Source organism: Lagopus muta, chromosome 9, assembly GCF_023343835.1.
Source record: "Lagopus muta isolate bLagMut1 chromosome 9, bLagMut1 primary, whole genome shotgun sequence".
In the NCBI taxonomy this organism is placed as follows: domain Eukaryota; kingdom Metazoa; phylum Chordata; class Aves; order Galliformes; family Phasianidae; genus Lagopus; species Lagopus muta.
The window spans coordinates 201,923-229,421 of record NC_064441.1 but is presented as its reverse complement, the minus strand read 5'-3'; the positions used below and the strand labels follow the sequence as shown (position 1 = coordinate 229,421).

At 41.6% G+C, this 27,499-nt stretch overlaps 2 protein-coding genes across 3 annotated transcripts in view; one reads left to right on the top strand and one right to left on the bottom strand.

The window, feature by feature from the left end:
- RNF13 (ring finger protein 13) overlaps positions 1–24,040 on the bottom strand; it is a 28,045-nt gene extending 4,005 nt beyond the window's left edge. Inside the window, exons 1-8 of one of the 2 annotated variants that reach the window (XM_048954431.1) lie at positions 23,929–24,040; positions 19,210–19,333; positions 16,535–16,615; positions 14,269–14,394; positions 10,499–10,586; positions 6,926–7,016; positions 6,672–6,777; positions 3,988–4,081 (exon numbers count right to left, since the gene is read on the bottom strand). In XM_048954431.1, coding sequence (XP_048810388.1) covers positions 3,988–4,081; positions 6,672–6,777; positions 6,926–7,016; positions 10,499–10,586; positions 14,269–14,394; positions 16,535–16,615; positions 19,210–19,323 — 700 coding nt within the window. In that variant the 5' untranslated portion in view covers positions 19,324–19,333; positions 23,929–24,040. Of the gene's footprint in view, positions 1–3,987; positions 4,082–6,671; positions 6,778–6,925; positions 7,017–10,498; positions 10,587–14,268; positions 14,395–16,534; positions 16,616–19,209; positions 19,334–23,643; positions 23,758–23,928 lie in introns of those variants that run through there. The other variant, XM_048954432.1, reaches the window with a different exon arrangement.
- A 135-nt stretch (positions 24,041–24,175) lies between these two features.
- Positions 24,176–27,423, top strand: COMMD2 (COMM domain containing 2). Its single transcript, XM_048955193.1, has 5 exons — positions 24,176–24,303; positions 24,444–24,521; positions 24,890–24,972; positions 26,123–26,296; positions 26,821–27,423. The coding sequence occupies exons 1-5, from the start codon at positions 24,237–24,239 to the stop codon at positions 27,016–27,018; spliced, it is 600 nt and encodes a 199-aa protein (XP_048811150.1). The 5' UTR covers positions 24,176–24,236; the 3' UTR covers positions 27,019–27,423.
- Positions 27,424–27,499: the final 76 nt, after the last annotated feature.

The window sequence follows — 27,499 nt, the reverse complement described above, 5'->3', positions numbered from 1 at the left end:
CCTTCACAAGGCTTCTTTCACTGCACAGTAGGTTTGAACAGGCTCTGAGCCCAATGGCTTCACCTGCACCTGCCAAGCTCATCAGCTGAAGTCCATCTGCTGAATTTCTCTAGGTTATTAAAGAAATTAATTAGCACCATTACCTGATCCTGTCTTAGGGTAGGAAGGCAAAGCCTACGCAGCAGTGAGCCTCCAGCACTCTGAGGCCTGTACGCTTTCTCTCTGTGCCTCCATCACTACTTTCCAAATTAACACCCAAGTTCCACCCCCATGACTACACTGACAGCAACAGCAGTCACCTCTGCTGCTGCAGACTCTCACAAGCAGGCATGCAGGTTCTTGTTAATCACTGCTGAATTTGCACTGCCAATGGTGATGACTATGTTGACAAGTTGCATTTTGTAGCTGAGAATTTGCTCTATCAAAAAGCATTATTGTGTTCTTTGTGTCTGTTGCAGTTTCCATGGAAATAAATAAGAAGCATTACTTCTGGAGCGACCTAAGTATCATGCTTAAATAAACTGCAAACGAAACAAAAGTCTCTCTTACTTGATACATTGTTTATCTCTTACTTGATACAGTGTTTTCAGAAGTACAGTTACCCATCACATACAGACCACAGCCCTGCGCTGATGAGCACCAGAACGCAATCTGCCAAGACTTCGGCAGTTTTCTTTATTAAGCCTACACTGTACTGTGCAATCAGGCAAATGGGTCAGTAATGAACAGTAATTAGACCAGTTATAATCCCATTTGCAGGAAAAAAAATACCAGTTTAGGAATACTACAGAACGGTAATTACTCTGGAACAGATTTTTAAAATCCATTCAGATACTACTATTGACATTATTTCCCCAATTTCTGCATGTATCAGTCTACATACAAAGACACGTACGTGAAAGCTCAACAGCCACGATAGTCAAATATGTTTTTGTTTAAAAACATTTTTATAACCTATTACTTGTCACACAAAGGGCTATTTTTCCCCCCAATGCACACACAAGTCTGACTACCCAAAATTAAGCTCTTATTTCAGACTTAAAACACTTAACAGCTTCACTGAGTCTTGTGAGTATAGCAATTCCAAAATCCCATACAAAGAGCTTTATAGAAACCACAGGGTATAACATCTATTAGCTTTCAATGAAAGTGCCTAGATTCTTCTGTGATGGCAGCATTGAGGATAAAACTCAACTGCATATGCAGTTCTTAATTCACTTGCCACAACAGTTTATAAAATCAGTATCATAAAGTCGGTTCAGTTCCGTGCTCATCTCAGTAGGAAGAGCAAATGTCTTTCTTTCTAAAGAGATGCAAACATTTTTTGATTCCGTGCAGTCCTTTTTTCTTTTTGGCAAATACCCGTTTCCTTCCAGCACACTGTCAAACTAAATATATTCTCACAAAGTATGGATGTTTAGGATATTTATCTGGTACCTAATGGGTGCCTACTGTACTCCACTGCCCTCAGAATACACGAATTCGTCCATATGCCAAAGCATGTTTTTCCGAATAGGATATATCTGTGATGATTTTACATGGACTATAGGTAATTTAAGTATCACATGAAATTAACAACATGCACTGAAGTCAGGAGAGTTTTCATAAGCACTTAACTTCAGCTTAACTTGCAAGTGCTCATTAGTGTAATTGTGCTTTGGAGCCAATTGAGGAAATAGTCACTTAATGATTTTACGTGATGCTTTTTTAGCTTCTACTCTAGATAGAAGCAGTGAACCAGAAGTAACTTCTTTACTGTAAGGGTGATGGAGCACTGGAGCAGGTTACCCAGAGAGGCTGTAGAGTCTCCTTCTATGGAGATACTTAAGACCCATCTGGACACCTACCTGTGCAACCTGTTGTAGGGTCCCTGCTTTAGCAGGGGGGTTGGGCTTGATGATCTCTTGAGGTCCCATCTAACCCCTGCAATTCTGTGAACTTTCAAACACTAAATTATTTAACGCTAAATAATTTACAGTAGATGAATAATGATTGTTTGAGAGAATAACAGTGCTACCAATACTTTCTAAACACTTTTTTAGGCTGATTTAGTACCCAACTTAACCATTTCCATCAATATTAACACACAATCACAGTACATCCTAAGCTGTAAGGGACCCTTGTGGACCACAGAGCCCAGCTCAACTCCACAGAGCACCAAAATATCTACATCTGAGAATAGTGTGCAAATGCTCCTTGAGCTCCAGCAGCTCAGGGCTGTAACTGCTGCCGCGAGGAGCCCATCCACACCCGCTGCCCCAGCTGAGGAACAGGAGGGAGCTGCAGGCCACCATGAAGCCACCAGTGTCATCCTCTCTGGGCTGAACAAACCCAGGGGCCAGTCCAGTCCTCATACGCCTTGCCCTTCAGACCCTTCCCACTTTTGCAGCCCTCCCTTGGACTCTAATAGTTTTGTGTCCTCCCGATATCATGGTGCATGAAACTGCCCACAGTATTACACAAACTGTGCTGACACCACTCTGTGCAAAACTGCTCATACTATCATAGGCCAGGTGCAGAAACTCTTGAATTAAGTCTAAAAGCTTTCTGTTCTGTGTAAATCACTGAAACCAATCATTACCTGGATAAGCCAGGTTTGCTTTACGACCAACTGAGCTCTGAACAATTTATACTGTGAAAGATTCAGCAAAAAGAAAGAGGAAGAATAAGGAAAATGCCAAGTAAGTTATTTTCATGCACTTGCTACTTAGTCGTATAACCCTGAGACAGTTATTACACTGCACACATGCACATACTATCTGACAAACACATTAAATGACTTTCTTGAAGCCACATGCTGATGGATTTCTTGCTCGTTTTTTTTCTTTTCTACGTTTTTTTTTTTCTCCTGTACTTTTGTTACAATTAATCTTCAGAGGAAATCACTAAAAGGAAGCAAAATTAATATTCACTGGCTTGTGGTAATCTTTTCCAGAATTAATTTTAAATCCATAGCAACAGATCATTATAGCATTATCACTTTTTTTTTTTTTTAAGGGTTTTTTGGGATTTGGTTGGTATTTGCTTTTTTTCCCCCTTCCAACGAGGCTGACTAAGATTGTACAGAAACCTGTATCCACTCAAACAGAACACCTGCTTCGCACAAACTGAAAGCAGCATTATTAATAATGCAGGGTGGCTTTATCAAGGGCAAAGAATAGTAAGCAGTTCTACCCTTGAATCCAAGCATATCCTCTAATGTAGTATTGATGCGTGGGCAAATCCCTGTTGACATGTGTTACATAGAAATCAATCAAGTACTCTTTCCAGCTTTTCTTCTCATAGGTTGCAATAGATCGTTCATGAAAGCAACTGGATGGTAAAATTTAAAAACAATATAATTTTCTTCTACTTTTAAAAGCCAATAGACTGCTACAGAGAATGACTCAGGACATTCTTGAAATTTAATTAATAAACTTACTACAGATTTATTTCTTATCTCATTGTTCTATCTTGAATACAAATGATTTTTAAATAGAATCACAATAACAAACACTTTGGCACTCAGTTTGAACACTCTTGCCCTCGCAGAGGTACTGTAAGTGAATGAAAGGAACGCTCCTTTGGAAAAGCAGTTAATTGAAACCCCCAAGACAGCTTTGCTTTTACAGTGCCTGTAGCATCAGGCATCTTACATACCATTAGTTTTTATCCAATTCCAGATAGATTACAGGTGTAATCTACCACAGTGACTGACTGCTGTTGTCACTGTTAATGAGAGCAGCAAGGAAGATTTGAGGAATTTCTGTACAGACTTTGTGAAATATTTTCACCCACAGCACACACGTGGTGTCCACTCTGCTTCTGCTGAGGAAATGTTAGAACTCTGTTCCAGTGAGAGCAAGGTGAAGATACCTTTTTGTGTGTGCTTTCACCCAAACTCCATTACCATTTCTCACATGCTCAAAATTATCAAAATCCCCCAATTAGGGATATTTTGTATTAAAACAGTACGTTCTAATTAGACAAAAAAAACAATCCACTTGCCTTTCTTAAATTTGTGTATGGGAAGTTTCTTCAGCTGATCCTTCCTCAGCCGATTCCTTCTCGCCCTGTGCCTGTCTTGCACAAATTTTGTGATCTGGAAACATGAGACACAAGGAAGACAGTGTGAATGGTAAGTTAGAACAAAAGAACAGTAAAGGTTTTGACTTGAGAGCCTTTGTCAAAAAAGGAACTGACACTCAAGCTGAGTCACCTTTTCTCTCATCTCAAGGATGAAGACAAACAAAGCCTAAAGGACATCTTTGATTACCACAGCACTTGAAAGGGAATATACAGAAGTTTCTTCGGAAGAGAAGAAATAAGAATAATGTTCTCTCCATAAAATAGTGGCTATTACTGCAACCTCCTACTGAGGTGTAGTGGCATAGAGGCACAATTCAGGGCTAAATAAAATTTATTAAGCTTGACTAGTTTTGCTAACAGCAGTTTTAAATTATGATGAGTTCCTTAGAGGATTATTCCCACGTTCATCAGTCCTGGTTTTACACTGTAGCCTGGGGAACAGGACAGAGATTTACTTCAAGCCATAGACTCTCTCTGTCTTCAGCCATACTGAAGATTGTTTCCATTTTCTTAGTAGTCCTTAATCCCATTTCCATTCAGTTTCTAATCCTGACAAGTTACATGACTTCGTTTTTCAAATATGACAAAAAAAAAAAAAGTGTCCTTAACCAAGGCAAACACACTGACAAGTGGCTAAACCATGGCTGACAGCAGCACAGAGTGAACATTAATATTACGGAAATGTAATTGTTTTCATTCAGAGTAAGAAAAAAAGAAGTCCAGCTCTTAAGTTCTTAAAAGCTAAATTTAAGAGAATCTATATCTATGGCTTCTGCTCAAAGAAATTATTTACGCCCTGAATGCAAACACTTTAGAAATTTATCTCATCCACGTCACATGTTTAATATTGCATCTTGTTACAGTCAGAAAGATCAACACAACGGAACAGTAATGTATGAGATGTACTGACAAAGGGACTAATGCAACAGAAAGGTGCTAGAAGGAGAACAGGACTGCTTACCCACCTCCAAAGATCTAGGCTCACAGTGTAAAACTCCACAAAGGAGGGATCTCCAGAAAAAGCTCCTTCCCCAGTGGCAGTCAGCCCTTAAATGGGGTCTAAGAGCAGTGCAGCCAGGCTGCAGCCCTTCCACTCACACCACTGAACTGCCTTCACCTGAGCTCCCAGGGCTCACCAGGTCCTTTCCCCAGGTGCTCCATCAGTGGTTCAGGTGGGGACTCAGCAGTTACCATACACATCTGCTGTGGCAAACTGCTATTTTTGTGGTGAGTGGAGCACCTGCAGTTCTAAAGATCAATCTTTTTGGGATAATGAGGAATGGTTGAGGTCAGAAGGGCAGTGAAAACACTGGTGGATTTTACATTTTCTCTAATTGATCACTTCTCCATGGTTTTTTGAGAGCTGCCACGATTTTAACTCCAAATGTGCTCATGAATTTCAACTAAATACACAACTGATACCATAAACAACACTAACACAGAAAGACATATTTCAAGAAAATTTCACGGAGCAATTGATGCATTATTTTTTATCAAAAGAAAAAAAATCTCGCAATTTGGTCAGAGATTATAGAACCACAGAATCACAAAGGTTGGAAAGGACCTCCAAGGTCACTCAGTCCAACCATCACCGATCACCAATATTTCCCCACTAAACTGTGTTCCTCAGTACCACACCTAAATGTTTATTGAACACTTCCAGGGACGGTGACTCCACCACCTCCTGTGCAGCCTGATCCAGCACTTGACCACTCCTTCAGAGAAGAAATTTTTTCCTAATATCTAACCTGAACCTCCTAGGCACAACTTGAAGCCATTCCCTCTCATCCTACTGCCTGTTACGTGGGAGATGAGGCCAACCCCCACAGTGCCACAACCTCCTTTCAGGGAGCGGCAGAGAGCCATAAGGTCTCCCTTGAGCTTCCTCTTCTCCAGACGAAACAATCCCAGTTCCCTCAGCTGCTCCTCTCAAGACTCGTGCTCCAGACCCCTCACAGCTTCACTGCTCTTCTCTGGACACACTGAAGGCCTCAGTGTCTTTCTTGTAGCGAGGGACTTAATGCTGAACATGGTACTCAAGGTACTCCACTGTCAAGTACAGGGGGATGATCACCTCCCTGCTCCTGCTGGCAGCATGCCCAATTGAGAACCTCTGTAGGTAGCATATATATTGTAAGATATATACTATATACTGTAATAGGCTCTGAGCTTGCTGGCTATTACTGTACCTGTGTGAAAAACCAGTGCGAGACCTGTGTTGTGGATCACTGAGACTAATATTAATTAAGCAACACCAGGTTGGTGAAGTGGGACATGTTCCCAGTGTATGAGAATGCACACTGTTCTTTGTGGAGTGAAAAGGGAAAAGCTCATGCAGTGATAAGAGTATCAGTGAGGACAGTTCTTTGTAAGCTGTTGCACAGTAGGTAGAACCTCCTGATGTCTCCTGACTTGCCTTTCCCAAAAGTCTCTGTTTATCATACTAAGAATAATAAAGAATTATAGGTAACAGCAGTACAGTTATATACAGCACACACAGCTTTCACTGTTCCTTTACTGTGTCACTTAATTTAACTTCAATAAGTGACAATTCTGTGACAATCTGTTTGTAAGAAAGGATGTTACTAAATAGAGCAACTTACCATAAATATGACAATGAGAATAAGGCAGATCCCTACTATTATTAGAAAAGGGATTAAGTAGTACTCCAAAGGAAGACTGAACTCTGGGATCAACACAACGTGGCCACTGTAGAGAGAAAGATAACAGTTTCTAGAAATGTTAGAAAATAATAAACTGTGAATTAAAGAATAAATACAACGAAAAAACAACAACCACCAGGATTAGCACATGATTCAGTGCAATCAATAGCAAATCGAGCCACGGGATAACTTACCCCTTTTCATACGTAAATTCTTCTTTAAGAGAATTGGCTGATGCTTCCCCAATGAAGACAGAAGGAATGTCTATCTTCTTTAAAATTTCAACTGTATAAAAAGGAGAATAATAAAACCACTATTATAGACACTGTGGGCACTCTTAAGATGTTAAGACTCGAACACTATGACATTCTCACAACATGAGGATACATTTTAACGTAATAACACAGACTGATGCACATGTATGCTAAATTTTTATGTCATATAAGCATATTTTTCCTACTGAATAATTTACAGGCATTACTGCAGGTATATAAATCAAAATTATTAATTGCATTTAAAGGGAGCATAAAAAAAGTATTCTGACAAGAACGGGCATCGGAGTATGTTTAACTAGATTATTAGTTCTTACTGAGTCATGTTACATATCATCCAAAATTTCAGGCAACTTATACTTTACGATCTGGCATGTACATTTTAGTCACTTTCTTTCATTCTTTTCACCCTAACCATTAACACACACATTGGAAAGGTCAAAAAGCAGAACAAATTTCACATCTTTACTTCAGCTTCAAGAAACCAAATGGAAGTGTCTCTTCCTTTTCCAGTTACTAATGAAGATTAATAGTAAACTCAGAGGATGAAACTCAAATGAAAGATTATCAAAAGGTCAAGTCCCTATTCTAGAAAATATATTTCCTTGGCTTCAATTTATGCTTATCTGCACCTCTAAGTCAACATCAAAGTATTCAGGTTCCACAAGCAAAAGCACACATCGCTCTATGTCTCTCCACACTGCTCAAGTGCCTATTTGTTGTATCTTGTTCTACAGTTGACTTCAGAGTGAAACCCGAAAATAAGTTTCGCATGGGTCGAGAACTAATTAAAACCACATTCACATAGCTTTCTGGACTACTCTGGACTACTTCCACTTAGTTTGCTGACTGTTAATTTCCTAGTTTGCTCAGTGGTGTTTCTACTTTGAAAGAGTTTTGATTCTTTCCATTTACGTTCTTGCTACACATTTGATAGCCTTCAAAAATCGGACAAAATAAACTCCTTAGAGAAAATCAGAACAGTGGGTCAGACAAAAAACACACACCATAAAACCAAAACATCATTTTGACTACAGAGTACAACAATGTTCTGAGGAGAACCACTCCAAGAAAGGTTAAGTCAGAACAGCTAGTAACAGCACAAGCTTTCCAATTTAATCAGGAGGGCTTTAAACTACAATTGTCAGGGCAGGGCTCCTCAAATCATCCCACGTTGAGGCTGATGACAGCGATGGATGCCCTGGGCCTGGACTTGGATCACAGGCCAGTAAGACAGCACCAAAGATGCAGGATAAGGGAACTCCAATTGGTAAATCAGCCTCAATGGGAAACCATCTCAAATGCCTGTACATCAACGCATGGAGGATGGGAAACAAGCAAGAAGAGTCGCAGGCGTGCATGTGCTTACAAGGCTTTGATGTCATTGGCATCATTGATGTGTGGGGGGATGGCTCTCATGACTGGAACGTAGGAATGGACAGGTATGAACTGCTTAGGAAAAACAGGCAGGGGAAAAAGGGGAGGAGGTGTTGCCCTCTACATCAATCAGCTGGAGTCCATGGAGTTCCACCTAGGGATAGATGAGGAGCTTATGGCTTAGGGCTAAAGGGAAAGCAGAGGAAGGAAATGTTGTGGTGGGAGTCTGTTACAGGCCACCCGACCAGGAAGACCGAGTGGATGAGGCCCTCTGTAGACGGATAGGAGCACCTTCATGTTCACAAAACACAGTCTTCCTTGGGGATTTCAGTCACCCCAGTATCTGTTGAAGGGACAACACAGCAGGGCACCAGAAATTTTAGGGGTTCCTGGAACATGTTGATAATTTCTTCTTCCAAGTGGTACAGAAACCTATATGAAAAGTTGCTATGCTGAACTCTGTCTTCACAATGAGGAGGGGATGTTGAGTAATGTGAAGCTAAAGGGCAGCCTTGGTTGCAAAATGGGGAAGATCAAGATCCTTTGGGCATCAAAGAAGATGCACAGCAAGCTTGTTATTCTGGACTTCATGAGAGCGGACTTTGAACTCTTCAGGGAACAGCTTGGCAGGGTGACACATAACAAAGCCCTGGAGGGAAGAGGGGCCCAAGAAAATTGGTCAGTATTTAAGGACAATCTCCTCCATGTCCAGAATCAGTGCATCCTGAGAAAAAGAAAGGCAGGCAAGAATGTCAAGAGGCCTCCATGGATCAACAAAGAGCTCCTGGACTTACTGACACACAAAAAGAAAGTCTATAGGGAATAGGTTATCTGGGAGGATTACAAAGAAGCTGTCTGCAGTCAGCGGTCAGGTTTGGAAAGCTAAAACACACACAGAATTAAATCTAGCCAGGCGCATAAAGGGGAACAAGAAGAAATTCTGCAGGTGCATCAGTGATAAATGGGAGGCTAGGGAAGATGTGGGCCCTCTCTGGAAGGAAACCGGAAACCTGGTCGCAAGGGATGCAGAGAAAGCTGAGGCGTTCTATGACTTCTTTGCTTCAGTCTTCACCAGCAAGGGCTCTTGCCACACCACCTAAGCCGCAGAAAGCAAATGTAAGAACTTAGAGAAGGAACATCTGCCAGCTTTAAGCGAAGATCAGGTTTGAGATCATTTAAAGAACCTGAAGGTGCACAAGTCCATGAGACCCAATGAAATCCATCCACAGGTTCTGAGGGACCTGGCAGATGCAGCTGCCAAGCTACTATCAATTATATTTGAAAGATCATGGTAGTCTGGTGAGGTTCTTAATGATTAGAAAAGGAGAAACATAACGCCCATTTTCAAGAAGAAAAAAAAAAAAAAGATCCACGGAACGACAGGCCAGTCTGTCTCACCTCTGTGCCTGGAAAGATCACAGAGAGGATCCTCCTGAAGGCCCTGCTAGTGGGATGTGTCCCTGCCTATAGAGAAGGGCAGGAACTAATGATCTTGAAACATCCCTTCCAACCAATTCTATGATTGTATGATAAAACCGAAAAATTGAAAAATACATACGTGCAATATGTATTTCATATAAAATAAGAATCCATTTGCTCAAGGAATAGAAAAATACATGCAGTGGTGCAAGAGCAAAATGAAACAACTAAATAGTCATATTTTGAAATAGGAGTTCTTTCCAGGAGTACAGGGCTTTTTTTGGGTTTGCTGCTTTTGCTATTATCCACATCAATCACATAAACCTATCTCATAAATCAAACCATTTAACTCAGAACAGTTGAACTATAAATTAAAGGAAAACAAAAGACACAGTCAAGAGAACATACAAACTTAACATCACAAATAACACATAAGAACACATATGTTCTTACCCGGACAGTTCTTATTTTAAAGCATTCAATGCAGGAACATTTTTTGTTTTGGTGGTTGTTACTTTTAATGCATGTTTTTGACTATTTGTTGGGGCTCATTTGTTGTTATTGTTTTTTTAAGTCACAGTTCATCGTAATACTTTGAACAGTAATACTCATGTAATACTCTGGTATTACTCTATGCTCTACACTCTGGTAGGTGAAATGATTTTCAAACAGGAGAGAAGAAGTGATACCTGTACTTACTGTCGTTGGATCCCATGCTTATGAGGTCATCAGAATCAACATTGTGAACTATAGCTGCCTTGTATCCAGCTCTCTGCGCGTTTAAAACCTGTAAGCCATACAACGTATTTGTTAGTAAGAACTGTACTTCAGAATACACCAGGTATATTTGCAGGAAGCTATAAACGTTAACAGAATTTTGTTTTCCCTTATAAAACAAGTATCACCTTGAAAATAAAATCATCCTCGTTACACAGAGCCCCAAAGAAACAAACACTAATTGTGCACCAGAACTCAAGAATTAACTCATTTTTAGAATACATATTAATATGATGATACAGATTCAGGAAATGGTCTTTTATTGCATGGTAACTTTCCACTACAAGAAAACAGCAATCAAATCTACCCAACAATTACATTCTTCAGAGTGCCATCTGCATAGTAATATTACCAGCAAATGCAGACACCTTGAGGAATTACACTATTTTTATACGTATAAATACATACTTATATAAACTGATATATATGTATCAGCTTTAGGTGCAAACATAAACAGTGGTTGGATTTTGCCCAGTACTATGATGCAACGTTTCACAATGTATTTGCTGGCCTTTGTGCCTAAAGAGGAATAGTTTTAATATACTGAGATATCATTTATTTAAATGACAGAAAAACCAAGACCACTCTAAGAAAGTATGCAGCACAACTTCCAGCTTACACTGCTAAATGTTTTCTACGTATGTAGAAAACATGCAGCGATCCCTATAAGTCAACAGCACATTTCAAGATCCTGAGTCCAGACAGTAAGCGCAGGCTTGGGAACATTTTTAGAGAAAATAACTGCTGGAGTTCAAAGCTCAGTACAACCCCTACCAACGAGCTCATTCCAGTTCCGATCCCCAACACAAACAGCCATAAATATCAGGTATTCAGCTGAGGAGACAAACTCCCAAAGGCTTTAAATTGCTTCCACTTGCTTCCAGACTACTGCTATCCTACTGACACATGACTTTTCCTGTAAGAAATCACTAGATGTGAAGAGAGGATTGGGAGATCACTTTCGACCCAGTAAAAATTCATACACAACAAAAAACAAAGGAACAGTTATGCCTGTTTATTTGTAGCTTTAAATAAATAAGGAGTAACGGAGCTTGAAAATAAACTCACATCTTTATTAAAATCCGCATCATGCCAATCTAAGAGCTGGCATGTGATGTAGCTCACATCTCAGCACGTGCACTACTTCCTGCCACAAATATCAGAGCTAAATGCTGTAATACGTTTGAAATTATATAATGCAATACTGCAACGACATCAACAGAATCTCTCAAAATTCTGTGCAATAAGATGTGATTCTCCTTTGTTTAACATCAGAGAGAAAAAGCTGAGGGTAGAGTCAAAATGCTGTCTTGAAATCAATTAAGGAAGTTGTTTCTAACTAACAACCACTTGCTTTTCTGATTAAAAGTGTACTTCACTACAAAGTTTCTGACCTGTTCCATTAACACCTTCAGCATTAATATCGTCTCATCAATTTAGGGGCACGGCAAAGACAACGTGTAAAAGGCACATAATCATTAGCGCTACCTTTTGCCAGTAAGCCATACAGATGTACTGTGACAAGATTAGAAGTATAGAATACACGATATTCCAGAGCTTGATGTAAGCTAGATAACATGAGCAGTGAAACTGTACCTACTGTGGAACCTACCATCTGGGGAGAACTTTAACCACAGTGTCACATAACTAAATATATTACACGGCAGTGAGTATAGAATCATAGAATCACTAAGGTTGGAAAAGACCTAAAAGATCACCCAGTCCAACCGTTCACCTATTCCCAATAGCTCCTACTAAACCATGTCCCTCAGCACAACATCCAGTCTTTCCTTGAACACCCCCAGGGTCGGTGACTCCACCACCTCCATGGGCATCCATTCCAGTGCCTGACCACCCTTTCTGAAAAGTAATACTTCCTCATGTCCAGCCTGAATCTCCCCTGCCGTAGCTTGAAACCATTTCCCCTGGTCCTATCACTGATGACACGAGAGAAGAGGCCGACCCCCAGCTCACTACAACCTCCCTTCAGGAAGTTATAGAGAGCAATAAGGTCTCCCCTGAGCCTCCTCTTCTCCATGCTGAACATTCCCAGCTCCTTCAGCCTCTCCTCATATGGCCTGTGTTCCAGACCCCTCACCAGCTTCGTTGCCCTTCTTTGAACACGTTCCAGGGCCTCAATATCTTTCTTGCAGTGAGGGGCCCAAAACTGGACACAGTACTCGAGGTGCGGCCTGACGAGTGCTGAATATAGGGGAACAATCACCTCTCTGCTCCTGCTTGCAACACTGTTTCTGATGCAAGCCAGGATGCCATTGGCCTTCTTGGCCACCTGGGCACACTGTCGGCTCATGTTCAGCCGAGCATCAATCAATACCCCCAGGTCCATTTCCTCTACGCAGTCCTCCAGCCACACCGCCCCAAGCCTGTAGCGTCGCCTGGGGTTGTTGTGGCCGAAGTGCAGGACCCGGCATTTGGCCTTGTTGAAACTCATCCCATTGGCTCCAGCCCAGCTCTCCAGCCTGTCCAGATCCCTCTGTAGGGCCTCGCTACCCCCAGGCAGATCCACACTTCCAGCCAATTTGGTGTCATCTGCGAATTTACTGAGGGTGCACTCGATGCCCTCATCGAGGTCATCAATAAAGATATTGAAGAGGACAGGCCCCAGCACCGACCCCTGCGGAACACCACTCACCAACCAGAGATCCAGTATGTTTGGATCTCCTTTTCATTCATGAAAGTCAAAAACAAACTGAACCATCCTGCCTTTCTTAATGCATAGTTTTTTCCCCCATACATATTAGATTAATTTTCAAGAAAACGCTATAGTCTAGCCAAACACAAATCATTCTAATTTTGTATCTTTAAAATACCATACAGAATACTCCCCTTCAGAAGCAGGTTGATCTTTTAATATTATAAATATTTTACAATATCAAGCTGTTCTACCTACTAAAATAATTCCCATCCTACCACTCATGAACAAGTGCCTGTTTTTGCCTGGCACTGTTTCCTACTCCCATCAACTGTGACCCTATCATTGTTCACTGAGAGCTGCAAGAAGGTCCAGCTATAAAAACAAGAACAAAACATTAAAACTGCTTACAGATTTTAGGTCATATCAGTTTTCTAACCTCCCCTGTGACCCCTGGCTACTGGCACAAAAAAAGGCAGCAAAGAAGGAAGACCGCTTTTTACACTGACCGATAGAACGAGGTAGAATGGTTTTAAATTAAGAGACAAGATTCAGGTCAGATGTCAGGAGGAAATTTTTCATTGAGAGGGCAGTGAGGCCCTGGCACTGCAGCCCAGGGACGCTGTGAGTGCCTCATCCCTGGAGGTGCTCAGGCTGGATGGGGCACTGGGCAGCCAAAGCTGGTGGGGGGCTGCCAGGCCATGGAAGAGGTGGGGGCAGGACGGACTGTCAGGTCCCTTCCAACCCAACCACGCTGTGATTCTATGATTTCCCTTCAAGAAAAGTAAATACTGCTAATGGATGCTTTATATGACAAACTGCAGCACCAGTCACCTTTATTTGCCACACATGCTGGCTCATGAACAAGTAATCTTAAGCTAAATCATAACATAAGGCTTTATTTGCCTTAGATCTTTTGTTTGCACAAGAATAAAATTCTCCCTCCCTTTCACACCAGCATCAACCCTATTAACTATACTTATTTTTCTAAGCAACACCAAATTCTTAGAAAAACAAATACAAAACATATGTATATTACCTTGATATCGAAGTTGCACTCAAGCCTTCGAATTAACACAATAAAAGCAGTGGACGAGTTGTCCCTCAGTGGAGGGGGGGCTATAGGCTCACATGCATTCTCTGGTTTTGAATTTATTAGGAATCCCTGAAAAACAGTAATGGAATAATGTCAGCTTTGTGTCTCTTTAGCTGAACTAAACAGTTTTCAGACAAATATAAGGAAAGAAAACAGTATTTTCAAATAACAGCCAAGCAAATTCTTACTATCAACTTAGTTCTACCACTGTGAAATTTCTGCTACATCTCTATTAATTTTTATTTATCAGAATCTTTCTATCTATAATAAAAAATATTGAAATCTGGAAAATCTGAAAGTTAAGAAAAGTTTTTCCACTTATTTCAGCTGAAGTTCATAACTTGGAGTTTGCAGTACAACCCTGTACAAAAAGGACCGTATGCACTACATCAACATTGTGGAACTACTGTCCTAAGGCATACTCAGAATTATAAAACTGAAATGTAGAAGAATTAACACTGGTTGTGTATAGAGAGAAAAATCCATGATAACAAAATGAGCACTGCATGAAAATGTTAATGTTACCTGTACACAGAAAGTCTGATCAAATCTGGTCATGCAAACCGTTACTCCCTATATCAATTACACTTTAAGTGCCACATGTGTGGAACTCCCCTTTGAATAAAGCTCACTCATCACCTTCTATTTGAGAGGAAAAAAAAGGGCAGTCCAGTCTCAAGCACAGTTATATCTCAGGATATGCATCTGTAGAAAGCTGTGGACCAAACTTCCAAAAAAATCTGAGGATGCAGACACAAACTCAAACTGTCACAGGTCAATTCTGCAAGGGAATTATCCATGGGTGTCATCATAGCCCAAGGCCCATGCAAGATAGTTTAATTTAGTCTGTAATGATAGTCAAAATGCATAGGAATGTGTTGCACTTGAACTCATTTTTACTTCTACACAGGTGACCACGTCTGTCTTAGTTAAGGTCTAATAGTTAAAAAGGCTAGAGCCCAAGCTCCTTACAGCTATTTCTGATGTATTACATTGGTTCACTCCTAGGGCAATCACTTAATCGCTCTGCTTCTCAGTTCAGTCAGTAAACAATACCAGCTTTACCTACGATTCTCCCCATAACAAATCTTGCTAGACATGAAAAGAAAGTCCTGCTGAAGCTTCATTTGCAAACAAATTCCTACTGTTAGACAAATTCTTACATTAGTTTATTCTTCACTGTGACAGGACACCATGCAGTCAAAAAGGAGTCCAGGCTTATATGACCACATCAGCTTCATCCTTGTCTATTTTTTAACTCACAAGCATCGCAACACCAACGATGTCTCACAGCCAAATTTTAAGGCCTTCCATGTCACAGACAGAAGGAAATGGAAAGCAGCTCTTTGCCCTCATCTGCTATTCACCATCTCCGCAAGCACACAAATTATAGCAATTCCCCTTCACTGGAACTGGGAAGATTGCGCGCGCAAATGTTTATGGCTTAGAACTCCCACACAAAATAAATGCAAATACATCTCAATCAGAAATATTTACTCATACACTGTTAAAAGCAACAGCCAAACAAGGTCCTGCATTGAGCCTGACCCTCTGCAGCCACTTCTGTAATAATAAATAAAAATAATGAAGGGTAAACTTTGTGTAAGAATTAAACTGTTTGGATGGCTATGCTAAACTGCCTTTCAAGATGATAACTGAAAGTACAGATCAACCAAAAGGAAAGTTTATCTGAAATGAACAGCCTTACCAATGCTGACTGTCAGAATGTGATCCTACAGAAGGTAAATGGTTCACATCACTGCAACGATACTTTTATCAGGCAAGCAGAAAACATGCAGCATAAGCATTTTCTTGGAATTGAAAAAGCTTCAGCTACAAAATCTCAACCATAAACTTACCTCAGAGGATAACTTACTTACTACCTCCTCTATTTTATTTTATTCTATTTTATTTTATAAAAGTGAGGGTTTTTTTTTTCCCACATCAGTTACTTACTACTGCCATTAGAATGGATGGATGTCTACTTACCACAGCCATCCAGAAAAAGCAGAACTTGTAGCTTTCATAGGCAGTGATGAAAAGACATTTGTTCTCCCTTCCTCATAAACAGTCCCCTTCCACTTCATCTTCAGCAAGATCTACTTACTGTGAATTTCATTCATCTACACACCTTACATTTGAAATGTGTTAACTACAGTAGACATGCAGAACAGGACATGATTTGTGGTTTTATTTGTTTATAGAATACCTTCAGGCCTTCTGCTGGCAGTCTGTAGCCAAATCTGGCAGGTAGATCATCAAAGGTCTGGGTTCCATTTTCGAAGTTATACTACAAGAAATGAATTTTAAAGAAAATTCAGGTTTGTAACAGGATGGAGCCCTGGGCAGCCTGGTCTAGCATTAGGTCTAGAGGATGGTGGCCCTGCCTGTGACAGAATGCTCGGAACTTGATCCTTGGGGTCCCTTCCAACCCAAGCCGTTCCATGATTCTATTTGTACTTACTCTTGTTCATAAACCATTTTTTTTTTTTTTAAAGATGAAAATATTTATCAGAGATAGGACCTTCTGAAAGCACATCAATGAAGCCATAAAGTTACTTTTCCACTGGACTTTCACTCACACAGCAACTTCATTCTTTTCTCATCCAGTTGTCAAAACAAGGAATTATTTAGTAAGTAATAAACCTGGGCATTAAATCTCCGTCTACAACTCAAATATCACCATGTTTGCAAAACAGAAATCTCAACAGCTCTACAGTTTTCTTCTACGCAAACAATGAGCTTTCAACTTCCAAACAGAGGAATACTGTAAAGACCTTCAATCAGTGGAAGCTTTGTTTCCTCCTTCCTCGTGACATCCTTCATAGCTGTATGAGTTGGTTAGCAATGGAGAATCCAGACAATAAAAAGTAAAGAACATACATAAGCTGAAATCTCTTCTCAATATAAGTAAAATAAATAAATGAACAAAATTAGTTTCCTGAAAAAGCTGTGAATTCTACAGTAACTGCTTATTGTATCATAAAACTGTTACACATGATAGTCAAAGAATCACGATTACCTCGGGAGAAGGTATTTCACAATTGTAAGATTTAGACATGGGAACTCTAATTAAAATAATAAAAAAACCACTATCATGATCTACCTTAATTCTTTCAAAAGGAAAAGATTTCAAAGAAGCTCCCTTTCCACAGACTTTACTAAAGTGGAAGGGGAAAAGGTAGCAGTGGAGCTGAGCTCAAAGGACAGGCACTTGTTTTGTGTAATCAATCCGCTTCTACAACCTCTCCCCCTGATCTTCCATCCTGAAATTAGGCAGCACAGCTCTGTGCCAGTGAGCTGTCCTCACCATTCACTCACTTACTACCTCCAAAGTGCTCTTCCTGAGCTCACGTCATGCATGCTATCCCCTAAATTAATCACAAGTTTCAATTTAAGCTAAGAGGCAGATAAAAACATACTTATTTTTATCCCCCGTGAGAACAAAGCAGCATAAACACAAACCTAAACCAGTAAAGAAAGAACTTCTTTGCTAGGCAGACCAAAAGATTTGCCTGGAACTTTACCCTTTAGACAATCATTAACCCAAGAAGTCTTTCAGAATCATAACTTATCTGTATGCCTTCAATTCTCCTGAGCATTTTACCGTCTCCTTTTCAAACAGCAAAGTTTTAACAGGTATCTGCTTCATCCCCTCAAATCCTGTTTAACAGACATTCTCAAAATAGATCAGTCATTACCCAAATATCCCAGAATAAATCCCACTTCTTTTTTTGATTGAATTATTTTAGAATAGTGCATGCTGAAGCTTAAACAGAGAAATTAAAGTAAGCTTCAAAATATTTTTTCTAAGATAGGAAGTAGCAAGCATAAAAATAAATTTTATTATGAACAGAGGAAATGTGTGTAAATTAGAAAGAAAGGGGGAAAGAAAGATCAAGTCTGCAGTAGAAATCAAGTTTAACATTTCACTGCAGAATGTCAGTGTCACAACAGCAGTCATCTGCACTGCTGCTTAGATTTTTTCACCTACAAAACATAACAGAGTAGTAGCAATTTCAAGACCCAAATTACACAACTGAGCATTCATGAACCCCACGTTACCGTGACCTCACGTACTTTTATTTGAACACTTGCTTCAAGGATTTTCACTCCATTCTCCTAAATTAACTGACATGACACTAACACATACTTTGGATGTCACTGTGACTGGCAGAGAATACAGATATTACAGCATATAGACAGAATTATTTCAGTGGAATAGATTAAGTTATTTCTATCCTACAAATACATAGCTTCCTCCATAAAAGTACAAGACACATGACATTGGTCACTGCCAAGGAGTGCCCACCGTAGCACAAAGCATCCTTAGCCTTAACACTGAGAGTTAAGTTCATTAATCAGCCTTACATCACAAACAACACAAAGACTATTTAAAACCCGAAAAATATTATTCTCATTATTTAAAATACGTACATATGTAGGCGCAGCACCACAAAAGCTTCACTGACAAAGCTCCAGCACAGACATAAATAATACTAGCCATGGGCAGAATATTTTATTTACTTTATTTGGATAGAGTTACCCTACAAAATGGCATCCACTGTCAAAACAAATTGCTACCTAAACCAAATAACCTAAAGCAAAGAGATTTATAACATGCCATAGAATACATGTTCAGATTGGAAGTTCTTACACGACTTTAAAGGAATGAAGTGTTTTCACTGTGGGGTATCTGAGCACACACCTGACAGATCATTTGAAAATGGAAGGTTTATTTTGGTATTGAACTGAAGCCTTAAGGCAACCCTCTTCCAAATGACCCATTACAAAATTTACTGCACTTACTCATTAGCAGATTAATTTAGAACAAGATTCAATTCTACAGATTTCACCTGTGGAAAAAAATATTCTCACACTTACCGCTAAAATATCTGCCTCCACTGGTAAGAGATTCAGGAAAGCAAATAGCTGGACAGTCACAATAGTGTATATCTGTGTGGCAGACAACATCAGCATTCCTATTGACAACAGCATATTTCAATATCTGTAAAACAGTGGGGGGAGGGGGAAAAAAAAATATCAAGCCTTATAGCAATACTTTCCTCTGCCATTTTACTGAGTTCTATCTGTCAGCTAAAATCTACCCTCTAAAAGAGCAAGAAGATTCACTTTTGAGAGATAATTTTTAATTTATATTACTTTAGAGAGAGAAAAGAATCCCATTTACCAAGAGCATGTAACCTCGACAGGACTGCCTGTGCAAATCAAAAGTTACAATAATAGCACTTCAAAAAGCTTCAGGGAACAAGTGGCAACGTAAGTGGTACAAAGAAACGAACACTCACGTGTTGCTAATTACCCTTAGACATGCTTAATTCTAATATTCAATTCTTCTAACACAAACATAAGCCATCAAAATTTCTTAAGTGCCTGAAGTAATTCTACTAAAAGCCATTTACTCTGCAAAGCTAATTTCAGTAGGCAGCAACTAACAGCAAATTGTATTAATTCCAGGGAAACACACGAGTGGGTGACGCACTGCGTGAGCAAAATGGTAACCCAGCATTCAGGTGGTTCAGTGTCCTCTGAAGCATGAGCATTTTTGAGACCTTTAAAAAACAAATACTCTTTCAAGTATTCTCACATGCTTATCAACAACTCATAGCATTAAAAAGAAGTTAATTCTGCTTTGTTAATAAATTTTCAGCAAAACTGGCAGCAAAAGGAACAACTTATCTCTCTGAAAGCAGGAGCAAGTTTGCAAACATAAACAGTTCTTTTAAAGTGCTGATTATCATTAGTCAAAGAGGGAAAGAAAAAAAAAGCAAGAAGCAGCGGTAAGAGGAAATAAAGCCATCATTTTGGTATTATGCCATGCCATACAAATATGGCTTACCCACAAAAATATTAAAAATGCAAAACAAGAGCCTGTAAGCCTTTCCTGCACCAGCAATGATACTTGCTTCCCTGCTGAAGTCACCACCTTCATCCTATTAGCCCCACAAAAACACAAACGTGTAACGTGGACCAAAGCTGTGGTATTTGATAAATCCCTTCACACACAGTGAGAAACAGTGCCTCTGGAAAGCTTTCATCCAAAGTGCTCAATGCTGTGGGCCAGTAACCCACTGCCACTTTTTTGGTCAGTAATATCATCTAGAGGCAACTGTATGAGATTCATTCACAGTAAGCTGAAAATTCTGCTATCTACATTGGAAAATCAAGCACCCAAAAACTTGGCAGGAGGGCAAGAGGGAGAAGGAGGTTTCAATCCTCCATAACCGACTTCAGCACTTCAGAGCACACTGCCCTGCACTGAACAAAACAGGGTTACGTGGGGGAAAAAAAAAAAAGACTGCGATCAAACAATCCAGTTATTGACATACAAAGGGCACATGGGCACACAGAAGGTGCACCACTGGCCACAAATGCAGTACCTCCTCACGTCTCAGTCCTCGACTTTACACGAGATGCACCTTTTAATACTTTTTACTTCAAAGATTCCTACCATTTTATGTTTTTCCCACTGCATGCAGTTATGTGTGGCTCGACACAGCTTTGATGCACGCTGTTGAGCAAGCTGAACTTCAGGATTGGCCGCTGAGAGAAGAGCTGACCTTTCCAGGGAGCAGAAAGCAGAGCCTGCACAAGGGGCTGCCAGCTGCCCCAGCTCTTTCCCCATCCCTATAAATTGCATGTGAGAGGCTTCCTTCCTGTGCAGTGCTCCCAAAACAAAGGCTGGCTTACTGCCATGCCAGTGTACAAAAATTATACATATAATATATATAATTAAATCAGTGTTTGGTTTCTCTGCCTCCTCACTTATTTTATGACTTTGCTAAACATTGTACTTTCTCAACTTTCATTTGGCAAAATAGAACTCATCATCAGTGGACAATTTCACTGAAGTGCTGGTGATACACAATCTACTTCAAAGAAAGCTGATCTATACAAGCATTTTACAATGCTTTAGGAGTATTTTGACTTGACGGATGTTTTCTAGATTTGGATTATAAAATAACTTATTATAGCTGTATTATAACAACACTGCTGTCTGCAGAACGTCTCAGAGACCACAACTGCTTTCATTCCTGCACCTCACCCTCTTACAACCCAACCAGGTGCAGCAGAACCACCGATTCCACACTGCAATCCAACCGGACCACTGACATCATCTGCTGGATACAAACTTCAAAAGGAACGACAGAACTCCATCAGGAAGTTCATTCCAAACGCTACTAGAAGAAGGGGCCAACATATTTTTAGCTTAATTTTTTCCCCATTTTTCTTCAAAGACGACCATCCTAAAACAAACCTCTTTAGCATAAGGAAGAGCAATGGGGAATGACCCCCACTCAGCCTCCCGCATCACCCTGTACTACAGTCAGCCAGGAGGGCACCGCCTGATCATCACTGCCTCCCAGAAAATGTGTCCTCAGTCACAGCCCCACGACTACATGCACAGCCAATGGTGGTTAGAAGCAGGAGGGAAGAACCAGCCTCTCTTCTAGATGCCCTTCCCTGCAAAAGCAGAACTTGACACCAAAGATCACAACCTCTGCTCCCCCCAGACAAGTTTCAGCAGACAGTTTCTTCTAGTAATATTGCTATGGCCACAATCCAATCTTTAAAGAGACAATGACTAGCTGCCATTCAGACACATGATGCATTGTGAAACTTCTAACTGGTTAGAAGAACAGAAGTTACAATCAAAGGAACTTGTAATGAATTACGAAATATGTGACTTTTTATTTCTAAATTACAATTTCCTGGCTTCCCAAATCTGTCAGCCCCAGCAACAGGAACATCTGTGAAACTGGAAGAGTAAAAGGGTAACCATCCAAAAAAATGGTAACTGTCTTAATGACAGAAGTAACCAGACACTTGAAACTATCACAGTATCATACATACAGAAAGCACTAAAACAGCATTAAGTATCATTACAAAATAACAGAAATAAAGTTGCTCATGCTAACAAAAAACACATATAGCCCTCTTCATTAACCAGTTACACACAAACTCTTCTGAGCCCAAGAATTGCCGCCTCAAACACATCTCAAAAAGCCCTATGCTTCAGGAAACTTCACAGCTCATTTGCAGACCACAGTCTTTATTTGAGTAAAGCAACTTACACCATACAGAAATAGAAGCATATGCAATTAAACACTAGCTGCAAACTACACAAATGAAGTTTAACTTCTCTTGCATTAATTCGGAGTGCCTACACGTGTTTTTCTAGACAGGGTTCTCATTATGTAACTGTGGGAGTTTCAGACTGCTTCCCACTTCACATTCCAGAACTTGCAAAACACACTGAGCCTGAGGAGCTGCACACCTCCTCCTGATGGAACAGGACCATCAGGTCCGGAGTGGGGAGGCAATGTGCTGAGGGCACCACAGTGGCCATAAAGCTCCTACATGAACTTCAAATACATCAGCCAAGGCATTTCCCATAGCAATAAGGCAGAAGCAGTATTTTTGACTTCACAATGGATAATATATTTCTAATTAAACTTTTTATGGAAGCAGAGAGCGCAATATTGCTTCTCATTTTAACAAGGATCTCACTGTGTTACAAATACCATCTTTAAACACCAACAAGCTGATTCCCAGATCAGAACGTGTAACCTGAGGGGAAAATGCTCTTGTAGCTGCAGTCCCTGCACTCTGTCAAAAGCACTGCATCACACCTGCCAGAACCAACAAGCTGCGGGAGCATCAAGAAACGATTTGGTGCTGGACGCTGAGCTGACAGAGCACTCGGAGCTCCTGCCGACTATTCTCAAACAGAGATGCTCTAAGCACGCGTAAACATAAATGTTCAGAAACACATTTTTCAGTCCAGTTTCTTTCACAGTAAAAGGCAGCAAAGTGCAATTCCCTGCCTATACGTTTATGATCACGCCTCAGTTGTTAAGAAAATACTTGTTTTAACCATTTAGCAGAAAAAAAACAGATCTACATTTAATAGCCTGAAATTCCATCCCCGTGCTGCACAGGATTACAACGCCCAGAGAGAACGCATCAGAGTCCGCCCCACCACAAACACAGCGACGGCGTTTTCCGCGTTTTCAGCAGACTGCTCTGTCCGAGGCTTCCAAAACCCAGCAGCGCAGCACACAGTTGCACAAACGCCATCACAGCTCTCACGTGTATCTCGGATACCCCTACGCCGCGGCTTTCTACAGCCCAACGGCAGCCCATCATCACCAACCTCCACCTCCCCCACCCTAGGCTGACAGGACCCAAACCCGCCTCGCACAGACAGCCTTTCGCGCTCAGCTCCGGCCGCCGCAGCACCGCTCCTCCCCGCCGCCACTCTCCCGCGGTCAGCGCCCCTCCCCACCACCTCACCTCAGCGCCGGGCCGCGAGGCGCTACGATACGGCCCCGCGCCCAGCCCGGCAGCGACCCGCAGAGCGCTCGTGCCCCGTCCAGCCTCCCTCCGCCGGCCGACCGCGAGGCGCCGCCCGTAGCCGCAACGATACCGCGAGGCGGGGCGGCCGGGGCGGAAGCGAATAGGCGCTGCGCAACGAGCGGCGGGCTCAGCGCCGCACGAACGGCCGCAAAGCCGGGGCGCCGCGCGGCGGGTAGGAGCTGGGGGACGCGGCAGCTGCCCCTGCAGCCTACAGTCCCTCACCTGTGGGGCCGGCACAAGGCCCGGCGCCAGGAGCCGAGAACCGCACTTAGGCCGCCTCCATGGCGCGCTCACCTCCGCCCAGCGGCCGCGGCGGAAGTCCCGCCCCCCAAGGGCCGCGGCGGAAGTCCCGCCCCCAAGGGCCGCGCTTGCCCGCGGCATCCCATTGCTCCAGCCGGACGTCGCTCAGGCGCGGGCGCGTGACGCGGCTGGGCGGGGCGGCTGGGCGGGCCCTGAGCCGTGGGCGGGACGCCGCGCCCTTCCGGCCCGCCCGCCTCGCCCCCCGCCCCTTCCTGTCCCTGGGAGCGGCGATGCTGTTGGTGCTGTCGGAGGAGCAGAAGGCGCACCTGGGCTGCCTGTCCCGGGTGGGCGGCGGAGGTTCGGCAGCGGGGCTTCTGCTGAGTCCGCCGGTCTCGTCCGCGGGCCGCGCGGCGGCGGCAGGCGGGACGGGAATGGCAGCGGCAGTTGGTGGCCGGGCCTACCCGACCTTACAGCGAAGTCGCTTCCTCTCGTTTCAGCTGTCGGAGAGCTGGGGCACCTGGCGGTGGAGCTGCTACGGCGCGGCGCGGCACCCAAAGCCTGTGAAGCGGCTGCCAGTAAGGGGCGGGGCGGGGCACTGCCGCGCCATTACCGCGCCGTTACCGCGGCTGCGGGACGCGCGGAGGGCGACGGGTGGCGCCCGGATCATGGAGCCCTCGTTAGGCTGTGCTCGCAGACCGCGCTGCGGAGCGTGCTGTGACCCAGGCGCTGTGCTGTAACCGGTTGCGTTTGCATTGGGTTTGTGTTGTTTTAATTCTTAGGCGCCTTCAGCTCGCCTTTGGGTTGCTCTCATTACTGTTTGCGAGGCGTTCGATCTTCACTTTTTTTCTATGCGTACTCCTCCAGCTTTGAGTAAATACGTAGCTGTGTGTGTTACGGTTGGCAGCTTTGCAAGGACCTAAAAGGAATTCTGCTTTCTTTAAAGGAAAACTCAACGCTGGTGTTGATACCGTGCAGCATGGGGTGGAGGGACTGATGTACCTTCTTACAGAAAGCTCCAAGCTCATGGTGAGAACACCTTATGTGGTGAATTCAGGGATGTCTGCTGAGCAATAGGAGTTATAAAAACACTGATGAAAAAGGAAAAGTCAAAGTTTTGATGAGATGGATTTTTGTTTATTTAAATGAAAGGTGTATTTTGCTGTATTCTTATTAAAACACTGTTTCAGCGTGGATAGGCTTAGGATTTGTATGCAGCATCCCTGATACCAAAGCATAACACTGATAGTGCATGACAAAAACACCCAACACTTCAGCCTGTATAAGGAAGGGTGCTTCAGGATTAAGCTCTGTCCAAATAACACAACTTCAGCAGAGCTGCTTTTTCTGCATGTTGTGCTAACCCAGAGTAAGTATTCCCCTTGTGTTGCCCGAGAGCTTTTTCAAATGCTGACACCAGAAATTCAGGGTGAGCGCGAGCAGATAGTAAGAGAATTATAGCTGGATAATAACTCCATTAGATAGACTTCTTATTGGTGTGGCAGACTGTTTGTACACTAGAGACAGAGAAAAGTGATCCATAGACAAATAATTCTAAGCTAAGCAGATGTTCTAAAGAGCAGGTAGAGAGGAAAATGAATTAGTGTAGCGTGTTGCCTTGAAGTAAGGTACCTTGACTGACAGATAAATTGCAGTGCTGTTATGGCAAAGCATAGTTAATCACAGAATTTTTACTGTATGTATGCATTGTAATGCATGACTCTGTAAATTAAATTGCTATTTCAGCAGTGATGAACTGAGCTCTTCCAGCTCAGCACAGTCATTGACCTGAGAAGACTGACTTCGAAGGGCTATTTTGTGTTGATATGGGGCTTTGAAGTTGCACCTGGTGCCTTCTTATGTGTACAAGATATTCAGTCCATTTCAGAGTATTTGTAACTTCAGTATCAATACTACATACTGTTGCTAAGTTGATTGTCTAGAAATATACTTAATTATTGCAAACTTCAGATGCTTTTTTTGCTGTTGTATTTTGCTCTCAAATACTTAAAAATGTGCTATCTGTTTTCTTCGAGCTGTAGACTCATCTCTGTGTATCCCTGCAGTAAAGTAACTGCACTGCACAATATGTATGGTGCTTACTCACAGTTCTGTTGTTGAGAAAGTAATAATGATTATTGCATAGCTCTGTAGTAAGGCCTAAATTGTTAATTTCCAGATTTCTGAAATGGACTTCCAAGATTCCATTCATGTTTTGGGATTCTCAGATGAATTGAACAAATTACTGCTTCAGCTTTACCTTGATAACAGGAAGGAGATCAGAAGCATTCTTGGTGAGCTGGCACCGAAGCTTCCCAGCTATCATAGCCTTGAGTGGAGACTAGATGTGCAGGTAATCTCTTTTTTTTTATTGGTACTCTGTATTTTGCATTATATTTTTTAATAACACGAGCAACTATAAAGATATGAGTTTATATTATTTCAGAGTAATACAAATTGCAGCATTTTCATATATTTCAAATGGACATAGTTTTGTTATTGTACTGAACTAGTTGCAAGGTGAACAGGATGTGCAAAGTATTTGTTGCTTTATGAAAAATGAATTCATAGCTCTATCAGTGCTTTATAAAGTTGGCATATACTAAATAAATCCAGGAGTTTATTTTCAGCTAATTTTCATAAATCTTTTGAATGTATTAATTAAAATGGATGGGTATTGCCTAATGATAAAAATTATTAATAGACTCTGTTTAATGTCAATGAAGATGATTTGTTTATTTCTTTAAACAGGCCTGCAAGCAGGTCCTGCAAACCTGTTGTGAACTATTGATGTGGGAACTGTAAAAGTTCCCAACTATCTTCCATTTTTGTTGTTGCTTGTTTCCCTATTTTAATTTCCTTTAAACCCTCATGCAGCTTGCAAGCAGAAGTCTGAGGCAGCAAATTAAGCCTGCGGTGACTATAAAGCTACATCTTAATGAGAACGAAGATCTAACTACCCAGGTGTTACAAACTGACCCTTCTACCCTCCTCCACCTCATTCAGCAATTGGAACAAGCCCTGGGGGAAATGAAGACAAACCATTGTAGGAGAATAGCACGAAACATGAAATAGAATTCATTCAAGACTTGTGCTAGGCACTCAGTGTTCACTAACACATGTAAAGAAAAATAAACATCTGGATCAGATGTTAATCTGAAAGTAATGCTTTTCTGGCCAGGATCTTGAGTCAGTAATTACAGGCTGAACATTTTCTGGTGCTAACTTTACACACCTGCCTGATACAAGATGGGTAATTGCTTTTACTTTACTTACGTATGTAGGAAATCAGTATGCCATACTGAGACTTCCTTTAGCTCTAAATTAGTATGGTTCTACTTTAAGAGCTTTTCTACGTTCTACATAAGTAAAGCTGTGTCAATATTATAGGAGATTGTGCACGTTTTTATGTTTATTAAGCAGATTTTTCTGTTTTGCCTCTGTTTTGAAATAAAAATAAAAACCTATTCAATACCTACACTTGTGAGAATAATACTTTACAGGAATGTTTTTTCCATTCAGACTCTTGTACGTGTAGAAGTGCAGGTGTACCTGT

Bases quoted from the DNA above. Each gene is read 5' to 3' on its own strand.
- COMMD2 (XM_048955193.1), top strand. From the start codon at position 24,237: ATGCTGTTGGTGCTGTCGGAGGAGCAGAAGGCGCACCTGGGCTGCCTG. The intron at 24,304-24,443 runs GTTCGGCAGCGG...CTCTCGTTTCAG, and splicing joins GTCCCGGGTGGGCGGCGGAG to CTGTCGGAGAGCTGGGGCAC. The intron at 26,297-26,820 runs GTAATCTCTTTT...ACCCTCATGCAG, and splicing joins AGTGGAGACTAGATGTGCAG to CTTGCAAGCAGAAGTCTGAG.